We start from the raw sequence: 19,539 nt of genomic DNA on the forward strand, positions 1-19,539 counted from the left end.
AGCCCGGGAAGGCGTTTTCCAACAAAGCGTGATGGCGACAACTCCTTTGATTGTTTTGATAAAAAATAGGGCATAGATGTGTTCTTGGAGGAATTAGAAGTCAACCTCCCGCATATCCAAACTCTGTGAAGCTCCTACTTGACGATGCTCCTCTCCTAGCAAAAATAAGCACTGCCTAGTCCCCAAACATTCCAAGAAACAATCCTCATGGATAGGGAGCAGAGCGAGTCTAGTATATCTACATGACTCAGGGGCCATCTCTTGCACCCGTTGTTTGCGGCCATAAACCCCAGTGTAAGCCTCCGTGGGCGTAGGGTCCTCGAGTGGGGTGGGGAAATGGAAGGAGCCGCGGGCCAAGATAGATGGGGCTCTGCTCCACAAGCGCTAGGGTGGTGTCAAGGGAGCTCAACTAAAGAAGAAAAAAAGCTCTTCCATAGATGGTGACCTCCTGAAAATGGTCCCTCTCTAGTGCTAGGCTTGCCTATAACCAGTCCAGGATCTGCCTCCTCGAGGGTGTGAATCCCACAATTCTACCCACCACCGCCTTATATCTTAAGTAGCTAAGCTGCTAACTCACCTGCTGTTTGTCTTGGGGAGAACGTAAAACCTTGACAGTTGGGGGAGTCGAAGGTGCTACCATTGAACCAAACTTCTTTCTCCAAGGTAAAATAAATAACCCGGCACTGCAAAAAAGATAAGGGGAGGCAGGAAAAAGGGCTAGCTGGCCAAGAAACAAACCGAAAGAGGCAGTTAAAAGGGCTGTCCCAACAGGCCTGGGCCAAGCTCACAAGACAAGCACGAGAGCCAAGGCCCAGGAGCTGAAGGTACACCTCGGGCAGCCAAGAAATTGCTCCGAACTTCCAGCAAAAAAGCACCCCCAAAAGCTGACTCAGACCAATGAACAACGGCCTCTAGAGGCAGCCCAAGCTGAAGGGCTGCTTCTAGAAAGTCTTCAGATAAGCTCGAGAGACTTCACAAGACCAATGCAAGCCAAAGTCTCCTAAGGGGAGCTTGCAATAGGCCGCAAAGTCCTCACAGCTCCCAAACGCTGCCTCGACCAAAATGATTGCGCCAACCAACACCTAGAGCTGTCGTGACTACCTAGAAGGGGGTTTGAGCCAAGGTAAACCTAGGACAATCACCACAATCTGAGGGACCTGCTGAAGGAGTTCCTGGGAGTTCACGAACAGCCCGTACTGCTCTAGGAGCCCACACAAGCAGGCAGAGCTCTTTGAAGCAAGCTGGAGCCGCAAAACAAGGTTGAAAAAGCCAAGGAAAGAAGGCAAAAAGGGGGCTGGACTGTAGGGGCTTCTTGGAGAAGGCGTGACCAAAGGGGGAGTGCATAGCTCCCAAACTGGCTGCAGCTACAAGAACCTCCACAACACACTAGGAGAGGCTAAAGGTAACCCTGCAATCAAGAAGACACCTGGAGGCTGGATAGAGCGCCTGGAAAAACACATTATCCACGAACTGCTCCAGGGATCAATGAGCTGCTTGCCGGGCTGAAAGCGCGCGGAGAACGGGTTGCTGGTGATCAAAAAACGGGCAGAAAAAGGCAGCAAAGAAGGTGAAAAAGGACAAGAAAAGCAATCAATAATAGTTAAGCACTGAGTGTTGAGCGTACCTACTGATGCCATAAGGGGCACCAGGAATCCACGGCTATGTCCTGGAAAGGACCTTCTGCAATAGGCAACGGCATAAGCAAACAAGCCCCCTTCTTGTGGGAAGCCTTGACTTTTTGGTAGATCTGGCAGCTCTACACATAACTGCAAACATCCTTCCGCATCTTGGGCCAATAAAAGTAGTGTTCTAACTTCTCCAATGTACTGTTGATGCTTGCGAGGGCATCATGGAGAAGCACCTGTCATTTGTCTTGAAGCACACATAATATGTTTTTGTAGAAAAGCCACCCATCTTGAACTGAATAATGGCCAGGAGCGATAGTGGTGGCCAAATGGCCAAAGTATATGAAACCCCATACTATGCCTTCATAGTATCAACGTCCTTTTGTTAAATCTCTGGCACAATGACCCCCCAAAGTGTCTAGATGGAGGTTTTTAGATTGAGAGCATTGACAACGGGCTTGTTCTTGCCAGGGACGTGCTCAATCATAGCCCCGAACTATTGAAATAGTTGGCTCCATCGTGATTGCTGGTCACTCCACTGATTGTTTGAAGCCATTTCAAGACTTGATGATCCGTCTTTACCGTGAAAGTCCATCATAAAGAAAAGGCTTCCAGTGCTTCAATGCCTGAATAACTCTGAGCAATTCTCTATCATACACAGGACATTTTTTCTCGACGTCACTCAACTTCCGATTGTAATAAGCCATGGGTCTATCTTCCTACTGTTGGAACACTGAAAGGAGAGAGTAGAGTTGACACAAAATCAGAATACTTGCTTATAGAATGAAGAAGAAAGAGGTCCTTAAGTAGGCACCTCATACAAGGTCACTGACATCACTGATGACCTCAAAGCTCCTCAATCATCTCCTCAATCTGCTCCTAGATTCACTCAATCATCCTATGTGGCTTTTCCACCACCTAACTGTGCTTGTGGGCACCTAACTGTGCCTCTAGCACTCACACATAGAAACATAAGGTGTGCCTGAGGCATACACCTTGAGATATCCCAACAAACCCCCCCTCAAGGAAATGCCTCAGGCTATGTCAAGGATACATCTAGTCTCATAGTTTCTCATGCCATCTCATGGTGGTCAAGGATAAATCTATGGCTAGGTTCTCATGCTAGCAAGGGTTTCCTTGGGTGTAAGGTAAACAGAAAGGGATACAAACAGACCTTCCAATGGTTCTCTCTCCTACATGTACATGCACACAATGTCTGTAGGAGGTACCATGGAACAAACATACACATGGCCTACATCATAAGGTGACCAGAGGTGTTTACAAAACACACAACACACAACACACAATAATTTATTTTCATTCATTTTGGAGGACTATCCAGGCTGAGTACCTTGACATAAAAAGAGAGATCTGGAGCATACATAGAGATGATTTAAAATGCATAATCTTCAAAGGATGCCTCATCTTGTGGAGGCTCATTCACTGTAAGTAGATTTGCATTTTCTGTTTTTGCTTTGTTTCTGCAAAACTTCTCACTATGGTTGTTTTTGCCACAGTGCTTGCATGGATTAACTTTGAAGCAGTCCTTTGAAAGGTGATTTGTCTTTCCACAGTGATTGCAAGGAGAATACTTGCCCTTCTGGAATTTCATAACATAAGCAGTGTCATTGCCTTTCCGTAACTCCATATGTCTTTCTTCTTCTTGGAGAGCTGAGATGATGCCTTCAAGGTTTGGATTGGGAAGATTCTTCAAAGTGCTTACAATGTGATCAAAACTTTCAGGCATACTTTTAAGTAGTACTGCCATAGCATCATCAGGGGTGATAGGAGAGTTGATAGAAGCTAACTGAGTCATAAGACTCCGCATATAGTTGACATGAGCAGCTAAAGTAGTATCACTTGCCATCTTTAATTCAAAGAAAGAGATTTTAAGTGATAGTTTAGAAATATGAGAGCTTGCACCAAAAATCAAATCTAGCTTCTGCCATGCTTCCGATGGAGACTCCAAGTCAGATATATGATGTATGTAATCATCACCCAAAGCTAAAGCAATTATACCATATGCTTTTTCTTCTCTTGCTGGATCCCTTGCCGGTCGTGTCGGAGCTGAAGATTCTCCAGCATTTGAGGCCGTAGAAGAAGCGGTAGGAGTAGGTTTGACAAGTCCCCATAAGTTCTCCCGCATTAATGCAAATTTTACCTTCATTTGCCATGTATGGAACCCCTTTCCATTGAACTTCTCAAGATTATATAAAGTAGCCATGAGAGGGTCTAACCCAGATATTGGGCAGTGTCTATCTCTCTTACAAGGCAAAAAGAACTGAAATACTTCCAAAGTATAGCCACTTGATGTAGCAAATAGTAGTGACTAGTTTTCAAACAATGATGCTACTTTTGCATGCTTCATAGGAGTGAATGAAATAAACACTTTCCAATCACAACCAAGTCTAGCAAGTCAAAACAAAACTGAAGCAACACTTGTAGTGAAGTTATTAAAAACTTCAAAAGACCAAAAATGCTAGAGTAGCATTTTATGTAGCATCATTTTCAAAAGTATGTCAAAACTGTCAAAACTAGAGAGCTGAACTTGGAGGGCTCATATCACACTCTTCAAAGCAAAAGAAAGAGGGCTTTCTGAGGCAAAAGAAAGCTGGTATACCACAGTAGATCCTCTGGGAAGAAGAGGCGAAAATATGCGTCAGGTCGCCTTCACCTTCTTGAACAAAGTCGACTGGTTTTTCTCTGTTTTCTCCTTCAATATGCAGCCATTGCTGCTCAGATTTCAGCACAAGGTAGCTCTAGGTATGGAGAAGCTTGCCCTGGAAGGAATTAGGAAAAGACAGAGCAGGCGCAGAGAACTTGCAGTAGAGAATTTCGACGATGTTTCTGCAATGGCGACGAGCAGCGCGCGTATTTCGTCAATTCCTTCCAGCTCGAAGTTCGCCCAATCAAGAGGGATCTCCAGCAGAAAGGGCGTGGGAAATGGTTGAGGATTGAAGGAGAACAAGCTCAAGCAAATTTTTGGGAGAAGAGGGAGAGATGGTGAAGAAGAAGAAGAAGAAGATGATGATGATGTGGCAGAAATGGGCTCAAGGGGGATCAAATGGCTCTGATACCATGTTGGAACACTGAAAGGAGAGAGTAGAGTTGACACAAAATCAGAATACTTGCTTATAGAATGAAGAAGAAAGAGGTCCTTAAGTAGGCACCTCATACAAGGTCACTGACATCACTGATGACCTCAAAGCTCCTCAATCTGCTCCTAGATTCACTCAATCATCCTATGTGGCTTTTCCACCACCTAACTGTGCTTGTGGGCACCTAACTGTGCCTCTAGCACTCACACATAGAAACATAAGGTGTGCCTGAGGCATACACCTTGAGATATCCCAACACCTACTGCAATAGATTTTGACTATGGCTGCAGATAGGTACATCAACACGTAAGGACAGATGACAAGCCACACAAGGGTTAGGCTACAACTAAGATTCACCCATTCTTGTGTAGGGCAATCAACTTATATTGAGAAAGTTTCCAAAGGTAAATGCATTTGATGAGGCATTCGTATATATAACTTATGGAGTGATGCACGTTGAAAAGTCATGATTACTTATCTAGATGGCCAGAACTTGGCATACAAAGATTGCTAGAGAATAAAATATCTTATGGTTAAAACAATATCTAAAAAGCTGCCCTCTCAAATTTTTACAAGTAAAATTGCTTGCAGCTTGAACTTGTCCACGGATACTACACTGTCTCATTATAGTGAAGCAGCTGCACGGTACACTTCGGAACGGGAAGTTCTATTAAGCCTCGGGAAATTAAACATCATTGGCAAAGCTGAGATATGTAAACGCATTGTAATCACGCAACTTAAAGTGTGAGAACTCCGTGTTACAGTACGATGTTTCAGATTGCAACCTATTGAGTCCAAGAAAACAAGCTTCTCTGCGGACTAAGAACGCAATCACCAAATCGAGACACTTACCTCATAGGCGTTTGCGATCTTCACAAAGATTTTCTTTGCCTCCGGATCCGGATTTTTATCTGGATGACTGCGCAGCGACATTTTTTATTACTCAGGCGGTTCTAGTCAAACCATACTGAGTAATCCACGTGCTTTAACAGACAAATTTTGTTGATCGGATTAGCCAGAAGTAAGAGAGAGAAAGAGAAACATACTACTTCAGAGAGAGTTTGTAGTAAGCCCTTTTAATGTCTGATGCTGTCGCAGATTGTGTCACCCTGTAAGAAAACACGACACAACTCAGTAACAACTCTCTCTCTCTCTCTCTCGGTGCCACGAGACTTCGACAAAGTTCCACATGATCAAAATCTAGTCCTACTGAAAAAATCCTTGAACAGGTACCCAAGAAGGTCATAACAATCTGCGTCGTCGCAATAAATAGCCGAGGTGCCCTGGAAGAGGGCACTGAACACAATGACGAGGATTACAAGCTGCATGATTGGCGCGATGAATGCCGATCTACATGCTGCTGAAAGGGCAAATTTTGCTGGCGCTGAGACAAATTTTGAATGAGAAGAGAAATGACACTGCTTGAATTCCCGGGAGTTCGTAATGGGTTCGTCTTCAAAATGGACAACCCACAAACGTCTCAAAGATTGTAGGTTGTTTTCCTTGCATAAATTGGAGGGCGTCTTGCTCACGTGGCAGGGTATCCTGTGACGGCAAACTATGTGCAATGAAACTTCAAGTTTTTCAAATTTAACTCATAGATTTATGTCAAAGTGTCAGCACAATGGACAACCAGAAAAGTCTCAAAGCCAAACTTCGATTTTGGAGCCGGGGATACTAGTCTCAAAGCCAAACTTCGATTTTGGAGCCGGGGATAATAAGCTAAGAGCTCTTATCGAGACAGGCACCTCGATGTTGACTCATCACACTCTTGCAAGGCTGTCCTGCTCACGTGGCAGGGTCCCATACATCACCACAACACTGTGAGGATGCCAGCTCAAGGATGTCTACTCTAGCTTCGTGTTCACGAAAAAACGACAAATTATGTACAATGAAACTTCAAGTTTTCAAATTTACCTCAGAGATTTATTTCAAAGTTTCAGACAATCAAGAAAGTCTACTTTGATTGTTTTGAGGACGTCTACAATGGACAACCGAGAAAGTCTCAAAGCCAAACTTTCATTTTGGGTTCTTTCTACCATGTAAGTGGATGTGAAGGATCATAAAGCTACACTCTTGTAGGGGCATGCAACTCACGTGGCAGGGTCCCATACATCACCACAAGAGTGTGAATCACTCGGTGTTGACGAAAAACGACAAACTATGTATGAGCTTCAAGTTTTTCAACTTTACCTCAAAGATTCATTTTAGAGTTTGTAGAATTGTTCGTATTTTAGTGATATTTTAACTTTAAAAGTACAGGGAAAACCTGTGAGTACCTTTCTCTCTACAAACATAAAACTTCTCCATAGTGGACAAAGCGTCTGAGGGTTACAAGTTATTTGTTGTGCGGACACTGCAAAATATGGTGAGATACTCATTGAGAAATATGGCGAGATACTCACTGCGCTCGTTCGCCTAGGTGTGTAAAGAATACACACCCGAACAGGGAGACTCGATGCACCCCCATGTAGACGTGTCTAAAACCTCGTTAATCTAAGTATGCATTCCCCCGCACAGTCGCCTCCCTACCCAATCAATCATCGTGGCATGCTCCATGTTGCTTGCATCTGCCATCTTCTTCCCCTCCCCTTGCCTTTCTCACACAACCCCCCCTCTCTTTTGGGTCTTTTTCACAAAACATATGTCTCTATCAATTGTACCATGCTCCACGTCCCTATAAGGTTCCTTGCTATTTCTAGCTCCTTGCTAAGCCTTAGTCCCCCTCCCCATGCATTAATATTGACCCTAGGTGCATAGTTAATGAACCAACCTAAACTAATGTGCATTGGGACCTCAGAATCTTCTAGCTAGCTCGCACCCTGATCATTAGACCTCCATAGCTAAATCCTTGACTAATCCCTGTAATACAACATAACAATTGACTGTTTCCATTTATATACATTACCATTATACTCTCTTAAGGACTTTCTGTCACCAACCCATCTGAGGTCATGCTACATATACTAACTTGAGTGTAACATTCCTTCCTTCTTCAAACATCAACATCCTTGACTAGAAATGCTCTTCATATCTGGTAAACGGATTCCAAGGTAGTCTCAGATAGAGAAAGACCATGCCAAGCAATCAACATTGTAGGTATCTTCCGGTTTCTGGCAGTCATTTCTCCCCAGTCTAGGATTCTTGCTACCTTCTATGCTTCATTTTCTTATAGTTCCAGTTACATAACAATTCCATCAATTATTGAATTAGTTGGTTGCAAATTTCATTTTAACAAAGACACATTAAGGAAATATATTAGAAGAATCTAGTTGACTCTTTCCATCTACCCATCCCATTTCAGGATGATCCCCACTACTCATTCCAAGTTAGTCCTAAGTGCGTGAAATAAAATAGTCAAAAACTGACTAGTAAACCTAAAGAATAGCTTTAGATTCTTGATAGACCCATATGTTCCCTTGTCTAGCTTTACTTTGCAACCAATGTGCTAGTCCTCCACTCCCTGTAGATGCTTTCCAAACGCAATGCCTTTTGTTCTTTGTATGACATGAACTACTCTTGCAAGTTCTAACACCTTTGGCTTTTGACAATTTAGAGTCCTACTTATTAAAAGGTCTAAACAACCAATCAAACATGTCATGTAATGCATTAATACAAGGGATACCACCACCATGCCTTGTGTTTTTGAAGTAGGATGCCTTGGCTAACTTCTCACTAGCTTGTGTGTTCTAAATGGATAGAGTCCACCATTTCTCTACAAATCATGGTCCATGCACATAGCGAATATGTTGTAAACATGAATGAACATCATTTTAGTAACAAAACTTTAAATTAGCAAGTGCAAAAAGTTGTGATGGTGATAGGATTACCATGTCATGCATAATTTGAAACTTCCCCATGCTTTCACCATTAACTCCATAAATTCTTTAAATGCCAACTTGAGCCTTTCATAGTAATGTCATCAATTTGACATGCTGGTGAAGCAATCTTATCAATGCATCCAACTTTGGCCACATTTTTTCTCTTAAAGTAATTGTTTGAGGATGTGAATCCTTATCAATAAATCATTCACACGAAGCTTTCTACTATTCCCAATCCATAACTACTGTGAGATAATCTATGTTTTCCTTTGTCAAGATTGTGGCTAGATAGAAACTTCCTTGCATTTGCTCCACCCATGGACACTTTGGTAGGAAGATTTTGTGTTCTTAGATATGAGTATCCACCTTAAGTGTCCTCCATGGACTCCCATCTCTGAAAACAACTCCTCCACTTGTGTAGTGCAAGGTGTCAATGCTTGAGTATGTAAAGTTTAGCATGAAAAGTACATATTTGTAATCTCTCTAGTTGGATGGGAAAGATGGGATCCTACTTGGAATCCTTATTTTCATAATTGGGGGATAGCCTTTAGTTACAAAAGAGAAAGACACTCTCCCATTGTAAGCCTCCCTATTGCGTTCGTTTTGAGAATGCATGCAATACATGAATGTCTATTTTGCATTTGCACCTGCATTGTGACCATACAAGAACTTGAGTGTCTTCAGATCACCAGCAACATGCCACTCAACTTGAATTGAATAATTGATGGGATGCTTTTTCTCTCTAGAACTGATTTCAATGTCTTTTGGAGTTTCAAATGTTGCACAATGTTTCTTTTTTAGGTTGGACTAACAAATCTTGCATAATCCCTCATCCTCTTGAATAAAGTGCAAGGCTTTGTTTTAATACAAATGATTACCTCTCTAGCTTATGCTCTCTAATCAATTGAGCTTCATCTATTTTCATAACAAATACGATCTTACTGTAATGATTAAGAGTTACACCAATGACATCACAAGCTCCAAGCATGTCCTTTGCATCTAGAATGCCCTTAAAGTCCTACATCACCTCTCGAGCAACTTGTACATGTAGGTCTTTGTGTCTTGGGTCCTTCAGCATTCCAATGACATCACACGGCTTCAACAAACCTTCTAGGGGTATGAAGAGTCAATATCATCCACTTCCAATGTTTCCATCATAGCCTCCATGACATCCCTAAAGAAGAGCACAAGTAAATCTTAGCAAAAATAGTGTAGCACCATGGATATTCATCCGATATTTTTGAAATTTCATTGAAACACTTGGTAACCTTGTATCTTGGATTCTTTTCTTTTGAGGACCATCAGTGGGTGTCAATGTACAAAGGTGTTTCCTTTAGCTTTTTCAATTGTTCTATTGTCTTCTCCCATTCCTTCTCTAAGGACCATTGAACCTAGAAATAGATAAATCTTTCCAAAAAAAATTTTTGTTCAGCCAGCTTATGGATTTGTTAACATCGAAAGCATGGACTGCGTGCTGTGGTCCAATGATTCATCCCAAGGGCCCCTTGTCTTTTGGTGGTGGGGCAATTGCCATTTCCAAATAGCTGGATGAGTGTCACTCTACATCGAAGGTATGTAAAACAAGTGCAACATATGCAAAGCGATTCATACTAGGAAGACTAAGTGCATGAACGAATGTGGGAGTGAAGGTGAAAGTGAATGAGAAGCTTGTTGAAGAGAAAGAGAGTTACTATTTCATATTGTCAATTGACTAGATACAATAGGATAGGTTGCACTTAACAATGTTCAGCTCTTCCTCTAGATTTTGGACCCTGATTATAGGACTTTGATCCCTATTAATATTGGCATCAAGATGACACATGTTGTAGGTACTACCCACTGTTTTTACAAGAGTTTAAGGGCTCTGGCATTCACCTGCCTCTACTGTGTCAAGCCTTTTATTTGGCTCTCACATTTTCTCATGCTGCATTGACTTTTGTGTCTCCTACTATCCTACGTCTTTACTGCCTCTAGAATGGGTTCCCAAAGGTGGTGTTGATTATTGGGTTGGTGGTGTTAATGCACCTGTTGAGCCCATCGGCCACTTGATTCAGAAAGTCAACAGAAGCAATACTTGGTTGCTTTTCCCTTTGCCACTTTGTCCCTCACTTTGCACTTCACCTCTTTGTCCTTTACTTGGGGCTATTCAGTTGGGTGATTGCAACTCTAGCTGCAAAAAATTTAGTCTGGGAATTCTTATTGCTCCAAGTCTTTCCAAAGATTATTTTCCTTTAGCTAGCATATGGATTGAGTTTTGCAATTCCTATCACTCCAAGTCTAATGCATTGGCTTTGTCATAAAGATCCTTCTTTTGTAGCTAAATCTCTTGTATGGAGTTGTGCATTGTGACCATGGTACTATTTCCCAAATGTTCTAATTGTTTAGGCGTCATTGCACCTCATTTGCTTGCATAGACATTGTTTGAGCATGTTTTAATTGGTTTTAATAACCAAGAATTACATCATGTCCATTGCAAACAACCGATAAACAAAAAAATATCATGCATTTTGTGTAAACGAGGGTTATTTTAGGTGGCAAGGTCCATAAGATACAAGGTTCCTTCCACCCAAAGGTCAAGATGGAGCACATACCCACATACCTAAATCCCAAATTGTGTGTGCATGAGCCTCAATAATAAGTCAACATGGTGGAAGGAGGGAAGGAGGGAGGGAGGAAGGAAGGAAGGAGGGAGAGAGAGAGAAAGTAATTCAAACTTTGAATTTTGAAATTGACATGAGGTGGCCCCCTCCCATGGTGATGTGTAAAGGTGACAGGTGGTGGGTTCAATTGTGGGCTCAACCCACCTAGGTAGGGGGTTAGGGCTCCTTGGGACTCCACTAGGGGCTTGAATTAGCCCACTAATCCTCCCCTGATCCGTTCCTTGTGGAGATCTTTTGAGACCCCATTTCCCTCCTAATGGCCCTTGGTATAGGAAAATCACTCCTTGTAATATTATTTTTTGCAGAGATTCTTGCAATATATCTTGATGAGAAGATTATGCTTCTAGCACCTAAAGGGATGTTTATTATATAGCTTACATCATGCACACAAACAAGCAATCCTCTAACAAAGCCACTCTAAGCTCCTATGCACTAGTTCTTTGTCTGATAATGATGAACTTTGTCTATCCATTTGCACACAATCGATCATAATGCCAAAAATATGTCAATGTTTTGAATGACACCTTCAAATGCCAAAAGTTAGAGCAAATTCTATTTCATTGGTATATACATCAATATAATTGCCGATGGTATATTGTTCTTCTTGATGAATATACCGATGGATATATTGAGAATATCTAACAAAAATACTAATGGAATTTTGTGCAAATTTTTGAAACTTGAAAGCCTCCATCTTAGTTTCATTTTTGCAATTTGAGAGTTCTCCTCCCTCCCTTTCTTTCTTCACCTTTCCCCACCCTCAAATTATTTTATCCCCTCACACCCATCACTCTTTCCTACCCTCTTCCACTTTCCTATTCTCTTCCACTTCCCTTTGGAGGAGAAAGAAGATTGGATCTTGGATCTTGGCAAGTATTATATATAACACGTAATCATGTGGAACTTTTGCATGAATCACATTCATGAACATCTTTTGGAGAAATGATGCATGCAATGACAACAACAAAACCTTATCGGGGAAAACGAGAGGAGAAATGGCATATTACCATCGGTAGTTTTTCAAATACCACGAGTAAATAGGCCAATATTGCTAATAGATTGGGTACTATCATTGGCAAAGGCAATACTATCAATGAAAAGATGGGCAATAGACTTACTTGTCAATAGTATCATTATTATATCAATATATGATCCTATACATTGGTAACATCACCTTTACCATTGGTAATATTATCTTTATTACCAGCATAGAGTTGTTGCTATCATAACAACTTCGAGCTCTTACTAATGGACCTACAGAAGGAGCTCGTTGATCCATCTTTGTTGCTTTGGATTTCAGAGGTAATTTTCATGCCTTCTCCTAATCCCCATCTAGTTGGCTGAGGGTGTAGTTCTTAGTTTGTACACCCACAAGGTAGGGGGCTAGGTGGATACTACTCCTGAGATCAAATGCATGAAGACTATTGAAGTGGGAGGTGGTTTTGGTCTTTTTGTTTTTGCAGACATTGCGTATCATTACTATTTGTTGTGCACCACAATTTGCACTAACACATAGATTATGTAAATGTAGATATTGTATGCGATTTGCAAACTTTTGCACAATTTTTTCGACAAGATGCCCCTTTACATTGGCTCTAAGTGTAAGCATGCTAAATTAACAAAGTCACAGTGCACATTAGTTAACCATTTACTTAGAGAGTAATTGCAAGAGAAAAATAATAGCATACATGATAGAGAGATGGAGGCCATAATAGAGAGCACAGATAGGTTGCATGATTTGAAGAGCAAGGTTATAAAGGACATGAAGAGGTTGTTTCAATCCTGTGGGCTTGTCAGCATTGTGAAATGGGAGTCTGATGCATTGCTTTGGATTGAGTCCCTCATTGTAAATGTCTACACATGGTTTAGGGAATTGTGTGCTACAAAACCTACATTTGCCAATGATGTATGTGCATTACAGATGGAATGATGGGATGTAATATGGGCTTTGCATAAAACTTAAATCCTATGATTTGACAAGAAGACCCTCATGATTGAGAGTTGGGAGAAGAAAATAGCATGGTAGACAAGTGAGTTGGGTAAGATGAGGAAGGAGGCACTGCAATCTTAATAGAGAAGGTGGAGAGAGGTGAGATGCAAACGCTGTTGTAGCAAGCTAGGGACATAAGAAATGTCACTTAGGTGACATTTATATCACAAGGAAAAACACCATCCTTGGTGGAAAGATTAAATCTGGAACCTAAGAGATGATCCATAAAGTCCATCTAATAGGTTGTCCTCAACACATATCTATTGTAGCCAGTAGTAGTACAAGGGCGCTACTATTACTCATAGACTCGAGGGGTCCACTAGGGTTTATCGTATGGTACCACGTGAGTGTAAGGGAGGGGGGTTATATAAGGGAAGGAAGGTACATTTTATAATGTTAGTTCCCGTAAATAGGGGGTAGATAAGGGGAATTTTCATATATTTATTGCATGCAGGTGACGTCTCCTTATTACTACTAGTGAATCCCCCGTGCTCATAGATAAGAAGCACAAAGAGAGATGTCCATTCAAACAATACACCCTATCCTCATCCAAGTTATTACTGCTATGCACCAAGAGGATCCCCTCTAGACCATCACACCATACTTCAATGGTGGGAGCATTTCTTAGTTTTTCCTCAAGTTGCCATTTAATGAAGGGTCCTTCAAGTGTTATATTGATGCACACTTGAAGGCATGATTAGAGATGAGGTCCTAGGTAGAAGGCACGCTAGAAGATGCAATCAAAGGAGGAGACATGCAATACATGCAATAGTAGAAAATCAACTTCTTTTGTGCCAATGTGCACCATTTAATCTATGCTCTCTTGGATGGAACAACATGCTTGCATGGGGCCCAACGGTTCCATATAGGCTTGCACCTTAGCAACATCTTGCTCAAGTTTACTTCAAATGGTATATTTATTAGGTAAAGGCACAATATATATTAGAGGACGGTAGAAAGGCTTTGGTAATCATGGATATGCCTAAGAACGAAAAGGCTAGTGGAGCACTTGTTACATTTAACGGCAAGAACTTCCCTTCATGGCAGTTGGTGACCTAGTTGTTGTTCATGCAGAAAGGTCTATAGGGGTGGTAGCAAGCTAAGGTATGAAAATCACACACGAGCACAACCGAGCCAAGCCAATACCTCGATCGAGGTATTGGGCTTTTTCACCGGACCGAGTCTCTACCTCGATCGAGGCTTGCTGGCAAGCCACCTATACATGCCACATCTACCTCGTTCGAGGTATTGTGGCAATCCAGCTCAACCTCGATCGAGGTCAGGTGGCATGTCCAGCATACCTCGATCGAGGTATGTGCCATCTGACAGGGCAGCCATACCTCGTTCGAGGTATTGTGGCAATCCAGCTCAACCTCGATCGAGGTCAGGTGGCATGTCCAGCATACCTCGATCGAGGTATGTGCCATCCGACAGGGCAGCCAACAGGGCGGATGACATACCTCGATCGAGGTATGCTGGACACATGACTTGGCATCCCGCTTCTGCCAACATACGACGATCGAGGTATCATGGCATGTCAAAACCTCCATCGACGTGGATGTACCGAGATGTATGGGCATGTCACAATACCTCGATCGAGGTATTGTGGCATGGCAATACCTTGATCGAGGTAGATGTACCGAGATGTATGGTCATGTCAAGAATATCTCGATCGAGGTATCGTGGCATGCCAATACCTCGATCGAGGTAGATGTGCCGAGATGTATGGGCATGTCAAGAATACCTCGATCGAGGTAGCTAAACCCTAATTTTTCTTATAAAAGGAGAGCGACCCCCCTCATTCCGCATACCTCGATCGAGCTCCTCCTCATCCATCGATTTCGGATTTGCGGGACTTCGACGGAATTGCGCGAGCGACGGAGAGCCAGCAACGGACATCGACGGAGATGGACGGAGCCGGAGCGGGAGAGTCCAGGTAGGGTTTTTTTTAATGTAGCATTTTCTTTTTGGTAGAATTTGATTAAATTTTAGTTTATAAGAAAAATTATAAAATGCATTTTAATGTTTTTTAGAAATTTATGAATTACGAGATTTTTTATTTAAAATGTGAAAATTAAATTTTTTTTAAAAAATAGAGCTATTTTTAGTAAATAAAAAAACGTTCATATTAATAATTATAAAATATATTTATTTAAAATGAGAAAATGTAAATATTTTGTTTTTAAAATCATCTTTAAAAAAAAGAGATTAAAGTTTAAATTAGTGCTATTTTTATTAATATAAAGAAACGTTTAAATTTTAGTTTATAGGAATAATTATAAAATATTTTTAAATCTGAAATGCATTTTAATGTTTTTTAAATTATTTTTGGAATTATTTTTAGTCTTCAAAACCATCTTTTAAAAAATCATCGTTTATGTGGAATATTATAGATTATATAGTTGATTAAGAGTTGTTTCATAATTTAGGTAGAGTAAGTAGGCTGTATAAAACACCACATGGGCACCACACCACATGGGCAAAGACCCGAGCCTTCGTCATGGTTGAGTTTGCCCTTCACCTCCGGAGTGCCGAAGAAACTCAGTACAAAGATTTTGTATAAATGGATGCTCAAGTATGTGTGGGTGTGTGGATTTGTATGTGTGAGAGCATACTTTTATATTATGGTCTACACCCACTGTTGGGCGTTGATGACGTCAGTGGGGATGTCATAGTAGCTTCCAACACTAGAGTGGTTAGATGCATAAGCATATGGCTAATTGGATCTTGTAAATGCACCAGTGCATCGAAAACACATACGTAATTTATGATTGTCCAAAGGTCTCCTCTCTCCCCAAGCATGGGAACCAAGTGATGATCTATAGGAATGGCCACTAGTTGAGGTGGATTGCCCAACCAAAATAGATAATATTGAAAAGGCTTAATTATTTTCTCAAAGTTCTCGCTTTAAAAGGTCTGTAGTGTGAACCCGCTCTCTTTTTTAATGTGTAGTCCGAGAAATACTAGATGCGCCTTGCTTGTGTATCGTTCAAAGTAATGTATTAGGTATCCTTCTATCTCCTCCATATCTATTGCAAACCCAAGGGAGTAAAGCATTCAAAGAAGGTCTTATTAACCAAACCTCTCCACTATCTGTCCTTAGTATAGGGGCCATAAGTGGACAATGTGGTCCTTACACCACATGTGGAAAAGTTTCATATTGGATAAAAAGTGAAAAAAGGGAAACATATAAGGAAAAAATATTTGAGACATCTAAGTTTAAAAATGCAACAACTAGAGTGAAAAAATTCTAATCAAAATTAAGAATTATTAATAATATTGATTAATATTGAGCCACACATTTGGCCCATCTACCGGTAGGTGCATAGGATTTACCTCATCAAGGAGTACGTAAAAATAGTTTTCATTACGTAAATAGATTATAAGTCATATTGAATAGAATATTATTTTCATTACCCAAATAGAATATTAATTTCCATGTGTTTTTTTTGTGCATGCGCCAGCAGCGCACAGGTTCTAGCACCACTATTCGTATGTAGATAGAGATGCTGAGAGCTGAGATGAGGGCACTGCAGGATGCTAGGGCACCCCCTCACTTGGTTGCGAGTCTGGATTCAGTTATTGAGGCTCTGAGTCGATTGGACACAGTTGAGGACGTTGTGGATAGCTTTCAGGCACAGGCTGAGGCGGAGATCACTGGTGGTGGCTTGGATTGGAGAGCCATTCGACAGTTGTTTGAGCATGAGTCACATCACAGGGAGGCCTTGGAGGATATGTTTTGGGATGGTCACACCGAGGCGATGCGACCACGATCAGGGCTCCCCTTGCATATTTTACGTTGTAGGCACCCCATCATAGCAGCACACATTTATCCGAGATATCTCGCTGCGAATGGTGGTCGATTGCCTCACAACCGCCAGATAGCCAGGTCGTTTGCCATGCAGCTTTACGCTGAGTTTGTCCTTGGTCATCGGGTGGACTACCTTAGTACCCGTCCAGGATCAGGAGCGGGACGTGGTAGGATGGGGCGTCAGGAGCGTCAGATTGCAGGTGTTCGCGGCGTCGACGCGAGGCACCAGAGTTGCACACCACCGGCATTGCGAGCGGTGGGAGGACACATTAGGGGGGATGTTCATTCAGTGGCATCATCCTTGCAGCACATGGTCTCTGCCCTATCGAGATCTATTGCGATTCCACCTCCCCCACCTCGATCATCGATGGAGCATCCCACATCTACACCACCTCCCACATCTACGCCGCCTCAGCACGAGTTGGAGGCTCGAGACACACGGATTGCAGAGTTGGAGGCATTGTTGGCCGAGTCTAGGGACGAGGTTAGTTATTTTGATTATGTTAGTTTATTTTTTTGTAGCGTGTTTTGAACTGAAGTTTTTTGGTTAATTCTTACCATGTACGCGACATGTTTGCATTGCAGGCACATCTATTGCATCAGGAGATGGAGTCTCGTGTACGACTGTTGTGTACGACTGTTGCAGACAGATTTGGAGGAGCAGAGGATTCGGACACGCATAGCATACCATCGCGCAGAGCACTATATTTTGTAGTTGAGGCATATTAGTCGTGATCCATCGCGCCAAAGGATTCGACCCCAGCGTGGCCCTATACCCTGCTCCTCCTGTAGATGTGCCGACTAGGACACCCATAGACGCAGCAGTCATAGCGAGGCTTCCTACTGCCACTTGTGTCCTCTGCCACGAGGAGTTTGACACCGTAGGGTGGTTTGGACTAGGGTGCGGCCACATCGCACATCTCCATTGCATGACCCGCCACATGGTGGCACGTTCAGTGTGCCCTGTATGCTTTGCTGACATTGATGTGGCGACATACAGAGGACTGGGCATGGATGATCTATATCCTAGTCATCGTCAGGCTGTTGATCCATTCGCCCGTGTAGTCTTGACAGAGCACTACAGGGAGGAGGCACAGAGAGCGTTGTTGATGCAGGAGGGTGCTGATACATCGGTGGTTGCATCATGCGTTCCACGATGCTTTTCGTACGGTGATTTCATGCCAGGTGACGAGGCACGAGCGGAGGCACGAGCGGAGGAGGCACGCCGGATTGAGCGAGAGGCAGAGCTGCAGACATCATTGCAGCAGTGGGTGGAGCAGCAGCTAGGGCGGGGCCGAGACCAGCGTCTTTCACATGTAGAGACGATTACTCGCGCTGGATTTGAGGCACGAGTATTCGCAGATGCACGGCTATGGGAGCTAAGACGCGCGTACATAGAGGAGGCGAGGGAGGCAGAGATGGCAGCAGTGGCGCATGCAGCATGCCCTCCTCTTCATCAGGATGAGGCTGGCCCATCTCATGCAGGTGATGAGGCTGGCCCATCTGAGCCGGCTTTGCCTGAGGGCACACAGCGGACGGTTGGGCAGCGGGTCATACAGGAGCCACATTAGCGTTCCACTAGAGGATCATATGTAGAGTTATCAGATTCGGATTCAGATTGATTGTTTAGGCTTCACACGTTTCTTGTATAGGGATGCACTTTTGCAGCATGATGATGATGATGTACAGATTCATTTTGGTACTTTCATGATATTGTTCCCACTTTTATGATGTATGAGCATTTTCGTACTTTCATGATGTTCTTCACACTTTGTTTATCTCAGTTTATCTCAGTTTATAGTTTGTTTAATACATAAGGTATTTAAAAAAGAATGCCATGTGAAGTAATTGTAAACATTAAGCATTGAAAAAGTGTTCAAGTTCCAACTTTATCATTTTGAATATCATATTGAATTTCGTATATATCAATGCTTGCAATTATTACACTAAACCTAAGAGCCGTGCAAAGTTTCATCCCCATGTGCGTATTTAAAATTAAGAGTATGATTTTGAATTTCAAATATCTCAATTCACACATCTAATACATAATGTATTTTAAAAATAATGCCGTGTGTCGTAATTGTAAACATTAAGCATTGAAAAGGTGCTTGCAAAAATGCATGCACATCGATGTTATACTTCACCCAATCTGTATCATGCACAATCTTCTTTACTACATGTGAGATTTTGGATGTCTCAAATGATAGCAACATGGGGAACTGGGTTGGGATTTTTGAAAGACCATCATGGAGGAGGGATTCCATTTAGAATCTATTTGAAAAAAAAGAACCAAATACACACATATAAAACACACATTACAAATCATATCAGGGCACTCATTCAAGATATGTTAAAGAATTCATGGTACAAACAAGCTACATTCACATTCACTTCTATTTAACAAGTCATATATATCGCACAAGAATTATATTCCTAAAAAGATAATTCTAGGAAACTTTAATGCATCCACTCTCCTTTATTCCACAATCTGCGTCAATCACATGATGGACACATTGATGTAATGGGGTGTACCT

At 42.1% G+C, this 19,539-nt stretch overlaps 1 protein-coding gene across 5 annotated transcripts in view; it reads right to left on the reverse strand.

The window, feature by feature from the left end:
• LOC147904461 (Chaperone DnaJ-domain superfamily protein) overlaps nucleotides 1-6,356 on the reverse strand; it is an 86,964-nt gene extending 80,608 nt beyond the window's left edge. For 2 of the 5 annotated variants that reach the window (XR_015542281.1, XM_087386576.1), the window contains exons 1-3: nucleotides 5,957-6,356; nucleotides 5,770-5,832; nucleotides 5,576-5,642 (exon numbers count right to left, since the gene is read on the reverse strand). Coding sequence is in view for 3 of the 5 variants with exons in the window: in XM_087386576.1 (XP_087242702.1) it covers nucleotides 5,576-5,642; nucleotides 5,770-5,832; nucleotides 5,957-6,051 (225 nt within the window). In the remaining 2 variants the exon portion in view is untranslated. The remainder of the gene's footprint in view (nucleotides 1-5,575; nucleotides 5,643-5,769; nucleotides 5,833-5,956) is intronic. The other 3 variants (XR_015542283.1, XM_087386596.1, XM_087386587.1) reach the window with 3 other exon arrangements.
• Nucleotides 6,357-19,539: the final 13,183 nt, after the last annotated feature.

The sequence above is a fragment of the Dipteris shenzhenensis genome, chromosome 2 (assembly GCF_047967505.1).
Source record: "Dipteris shenzhenensis isolate YYH24624 ecotype China chromosome 2, Dip_SZ_1.0, whole genome shotgun sequence".
Taxonomy (NCBI): Eukaryota; Viridiplantae; Streptophyta; class Polypodiopsida; order Gleicheniales; family Dipteridaceae; genus Dipteris; species Dipteris shenzhenensis.